Source organism: Argentina silus (assembly GCF_951799395.1).
Source record: "Argentina silus genome assembly, chromosome: 1".
NCBI lineage: Eukaryota > Metazoa > Chordata > Actinopteri > Argentiniformes > Argentinidae > Argentina > Argentina silus.
In genome coordinates, this window is record NC_139655.1 from 32,151,528 (window position 1) to 32,157,188 (window position 5,661).

General features: G+C 46.0%; 1 protein-coding gene across 1 annotated transcript in view; it reads left to right on the forward strand.

Annotated features, from left to right (window-relative positions):
• The first annotated feature begins 1,979 nt into the window (after nucleotides 1-1,979).
• Nucleotides 1,980-5,661, forward strand: part of mllt10 (MLLT10 histone lysine methyltransferase DOT1L cofactor) — a 30,754-nt gene continuing 27,072 nt past the window's right edge. Inside the window, exons 1-2 of the mRNA XM_083686385.1 lie at nucleotides 1,980-2,305; nucleotides 3,847-3,926. Coding sequence (XP_083542511.1) covers nucleotides 2,143-2,305; nucleotides 3,847-3,926 — 243 coding nt within the window. The 5' untranslated portion in view covers nucleotides 1,980-2,142. The remainder of the gene's footprint in view (nucleotides 2,306-3,846; nucleotides 3,927-5,661) is intronic.

The following is a 5,661-nucleotide window of genomic DNA, read 5'->3' on the forward strand; positions in this document are numbered from 1 at the left end:
AATGTCATACATATAGCTTTTTTTTATATATATATACACATTTCCATGTTATTTGTCAAAACATTTTACGGTCAAGTATTATTTTGTGCAATAGGGCTATGCTTCAGATACAAACTCATTTCAAGAAATCAACTGATTTGATGACACTTGCCCATAACAAGTGTGAATCTATCTGTAGGCTACTAAAAGTAGGCTAAGCCGTATTGACTGGCACGGGGTTTCCATTGGAAGATCCCGTTTTAGGCAGCGGTCATTTCCTCTCTTCGGTGGGGCCTCTTCTCTCTGAGAACGGGGAGAGTGGCCTACATGTACGGGCGGACTTAGACTTAATCAAGTGCAAGTTGTAAAAATCATTTGCTATTTCAGTGTTTCAGTAGCTCGGGCCCCTTCAACAGCTGCCCCCTCCCCTGCCTCCCTTTGTTCTCTCCACCTCTAATAGGTTTTCCCTCGCCACACACAATCCACTTTTTTTTTCCTTTTTCTCCCCTTCCCCTTTCCCCCCTTTTTGTGCAGCGCTCAGTGTCGACTGGAGCATTTGAGCAATTTGAAATTAAAGCAAACAATGGGCAGGCACTCCCAGGGACCTCTCGCTCTCCATATTACACGGAGGACGCTCGTGTGCTCTCGCGCATAATTGGAAAGTCATTACGTTTCTCTGGAAACCGGGAACGGGAGCGGTGATGCAAGCGGCGGCGGCTGCGCGCGCGGAATAACCCACGCGTGTGCGGTAGCATCCTTGGATAGATAGAAGCACCAAGAGGATGTAGTAGCCTTATTACAACGCTTTAAAAAAAACGGGGAATACACTTGTTTTTGAGGAGGATGCTTTTGCATTGCACATATTGATGGACTTAAATTGTAACAACCCTATTTTTTATGTATGTGTTGCTATAGTAAACGTTGTTGTTTATGAGGTCAACGTTTGTATTAGCATATGTTTTGGCTCATCGTGATAGTCTTCCAAAAATAATTTAAAGGCAAAACAAATGCCATCCAAAATTGAAACCATAACCAAAGCAGGCTAAAACGACAGAATACAACAACATCTACGTACAAACATAATGTTTGTTTACAGCAGTAATATCACTCCAGGTAGGCCATTTACATTTAATTTACATTAGGCCTATACCACTCCAGCAATGTCTGGACAGACCTAAGGCCTAGCCCACCTACTTCAACCACTGAGTAACACATTATTTCTCTCAATTTGTCCTCCAGCTTGAGACACACACACACACACACACACACACACACACACACAGGTGGAAGGGAATTTCTTCTTCTAACGGTCTTAGCGTTTCATAGCCAAAACATGGACAACAGGACTTAGGCCTACCACATCATCGTTGTTTTTTTGTGATATGGAGGAGGCTTCGTTCACAAAATGATGCATAGCTCAAATCATGTAAATTAAACAAGAAATGCTGCTACCATGGAATGTCATTCATTGAGCTCTACAGATGTAATACCAAAAAGAGCTTTTTGCATAAGGAAATGTATTGCTCCATTGTTTACCTCTTGGCCCACTATTTGAAGGTATACCGAAATGACTGAGTGTGGGGCTTTAAGCGAGCCACACACACTTAAGTCACGCTATTTCACTCAGGTTGCCTACATCTGCATGCATCTGTCTTCTTGCTCCTTGGCACACGGCCTCAGTCTATGCATACCACTCGTTATATCTGAAACTACCTGTCTGAACTGAAACTATACTATCATAATAACGACACAGTGTTGCCAAGTCATAATTCATCTGGAGCCACCTCATGGTCCGACAAAGTTTACAAACCAGTTTCCTGTAAAGCCATGTGGAGCCAAAATGGCGCCACACAAACAACCGATGGATCCCTCTCACCGAACCAATCACACCCGTCCCCTCTGCCCTGTCACAGCCACGCACTGACGCCCCGGGCTACGCACTTCCACTTCCCGACGGTCGCTTCTTTTCGCTCGCGCCGTGGACGTTGAAAGTGGGGGAAAGGAAAAAAAAAAAATACGGTGTAGAAACGGAATGTAAACACGACTAAAACATGACCTTTCGGTCGAGTGGGACCTAAAGCGGCGTCGTAGGGGATAGATGAAGGTCTTCTGCAAAGGTTTTGGCTCATCTTTGTTGTCCTCGCATGTCCGCTTTCTCCGTAGATGGTCTCCAGCGAGCTGTGTCTGGCAGCGGACGACGACTTCTTGGCGAATAATATGAAGGAGATGATTGGAGGTTGCTGCGTGTGCTCAGACGAGAGAGGCTGGGCAGAAAACCCACTGGTCTACTGCGACGGACACGGCTGCAATGTCGCCGTGCACCAAGGTGAAAACATCTAGCTGTGATCGTAGCGTTAAGACATGGTTGGCCTGCTAGCACCGTTCAGTAAGCTAACGTAAGATCGCTATGTAGCTTGCTAACGTTAGCTTAGCTAATGTTTGTTAGCTAGCTAGCTAGCTAGCCAGCTTGCTGGTGTCGGGTGATGACCTAGCTAGCCTGCTAGCTCACTAGTCGGACTCTTTGCTACTAGTCAGCTAACGTTAGCATTGGATCCTATCCACTGACATGACCGGTCAGCTCATGCCGCTTCCACAGTGGTTTGATAGTTGTGCTAGCTAAAATAGATTCCTGTAACGTTGGCTAATTCGCTAGCTGGCGTAGCTAACTTTAGCTTTACTATGATGGCTGTGTGTGTATCAGAAATGCGAGAGAAATCATGGTAGGCAGCCTGCTGCCGAGTGAACTATGAATAACATCGTACCGAGCTCAACACTGTATTTGTTGAGTTAGTGGCTGAACAAGTGCCACATGGTGAATATAGCACGTTGTTATGTTGCCAATAATCCCATCCACGTTTGACGCTCAGACCAAAACAATGTCAGCCTCTCCGCCAGATTCTGTTTATGTTGGCAGTCACGATCAGACCAGGTTGAGGCTGACTCTGGGGGGGATCAATATTGTTTTCCAATGTTTTGATTTTGTGTTGAAGCGTGCCCATGTTCAACTCCCCTCCCCAAATATAGCCTCGTAATAGTTGGCGCCATTCTGCTGTTATCAAACACACTACAGAGTTCATTTCGGCTACATAATGTAGGACGATTCAATATCTTATCAATACCAGACGGACACCATCATATGTATGATCAGTATGTTGTTCTCATGCTGACCTCCATTCCTCCTAGACTTCACACTGTTAATAGCCTGGATTATTTCCCTTGATTAAAGTGGATTATATGGACAGTCAGATGAGAAGAGGCTGAAAAGGACAGTAGAGGCATTTACAGTGCAGCGTGTCCAGGGGAACCCGCCAGTGTCCGTAGCCTTGATTTGTGTTGTGCTGTTGACCCTCCTCTCGAGTTCACTGTGTCAAGCAGTCACCCTGTTTGGACCGGGTCGTAAGAAGAACTACTGACTTTTCAAATGCTATCGTGAATGATCAGAACCAGTAACAGTTGGATTAGGGGCGTTGTGTGTACACCTGGTGTTACAGTCACTCTTACATGGGTCTTTCTTTCATGATCTGTCCCAGCCTGACCACAATATAGGCATTTCTACACATGGTGTGTGTGTTGGGGTGTGGATGTGTGTTGGGGTGTGGGGGGATGTATGCGTGTTTGGGTGTGGGTGTGTGTGTGTTTGTGTTGGGGTGTGGATGTGTGTGTGTTTGTGTTGGTGTGTGGATGTGTGTGTGTGTGTCTGTCTGTGTTGGGGTGTGTGTGTCTGTCTGTGTGTGTGTGTCTGTCTGTCTGTGTGTGTGTGTCTGTGTTGGTGTGTGTGTGTGTGTGTGAACAGGCACTGTGTGAGGTGCGTCGTGAGGTTGTTGTGATGATGCCTGACCATGTTGTCCTCTCCCCCCCTGGCCGCAGCGTGCTATGGCATTGTGCAGGTGCCCACCGGTCCCTGGTTCTGCAGGAAGTGTGAATCTCAGGAGAGAGCAGCCAGAGTGGTGAGTTGCACCCTATAAACAACGACACCCACATTCCATATACGACCCTACGTGAGTGTTTAGCGTGGGTAGTACTGTGATACCGCCATCGTACCGCGATACCAACACTAGCTTTCGGTCCAGTACTGCTGTGCGTCCACAGTGCACCGTATGTTTCTGTCAGAGAGAATGGTTCTGTGCGTGACATTGGCTGATTGGCCACGAGCAAAGAGGATGCGTTTTTGCTGCTAGCTAGCAAAGATATGGAGCAGGAGGTGAGGTCCAAGTTGAGCTGAAGGGTGTAGAGTTATTCGAGGGAAGTTTTTGACACGTTGCTGATTTCTCAAAGTTGGATCAGAGACTGGTTGAATGCACGGGGATCCAGTATATGGTGTTTGTTGTTGACCTTTTTCAAGGAGGCGAGTGGAAAGCCAAATAAAAAAAAAAGTTCTGAACAGTTTCAGATTTAGAAAGAAACACACACTACATCATTCGTCAATCGTTTTTTATGATGTATTTACTTTGAGTTTCCCCATGTACTGTATGTAGTGGACAACTCAACTAAATATATCAATAATAGCCTAATAATATGTATATAATGCAGGCTACTGTAGTAGATGAATCAGCTTGTTGTACTGTGAGGCTTTTTTTCCTGCTGTGGTATCGTATCAGTATAGAGTATCGTAATACTTGGTGTCGGTATCGAAGTTCAAAATGCTTGTATTGTGACAACACGACCCTCTTTACACCTGATATGTAAAAGCCCTCGAGGATCCGAACTCTACGATCTGATTGCTATCGGATCTGGGCACCTCACATCTACGTCTAGCGTTAAAGCCACAGTCCGTCCTTTGAAAAAAACAAGAAACCGTCAGCCCTGCCTCATAAAGCTGAGGGTTGGGGTATGAGCTAGTATGGAGGCAACTGACAACATGGGGGTTAAACATATACAGTGTTTGATTACGTTCCTGGTGTTTGTGAACGGTTGTATTAAACGCATGAGACGTATCTGGAAGGGAAGCTGGAATAACGTGTACGTTGATTCAAACTTGCCAACCTTCTCGTGTTTGGGAATTGCTCTCCATTGACATGCTCAGTCCAACACTTGGGCCAGTCTCAATGGGTGGATGGATGGGAGGGCTGGTTTGAATACACCTGCTCTATATCATACATTTATATCCCAAAATGGCTTCACGAATTACAGACGGTGGCTTTAAATGGCTCCCCCCCCCCCCCCCCACACACACCCAGTTCTGCAGGTGGTTTTTGAAGACCGGATTACGATCACAGTGCGTCTTTTGTCTCCTTCCACCTGTGTTCTGTTGTGGATACAATCAGAATGCGGACCGCTTGTGCGTGCAGGAGGATAATGAAAGCCCTAGAAGGGGTCAACGTAGCAGCACCATCGACAGCTATATCTACGGCACCATCAGCATATAACCTGTTAGAGTTGTTTTTGCATCAGTACTGTGAATGCATTTACAAGAATGTTGCCCTCATAAACGTTCGGTTTACGAGCCGAGACGGTGTGTTGGAAATGGGAAGTCTCTACTTGTGTGTTATCAGTCCATAACACAGGCATATCCATGAGCGCAGACACCATTTTACCGTATGGTCCATCAACTGTCTGTTTGAGGTGCATCCATACCATGTTTTGCCAACCGACCTGATTAGCTCTCGCTCTCTTTCTCTTTTGGGTTCAGCCGATACCCAGTACCAACACCGGTACCAACACCAGTACCAACACCAGTACCAA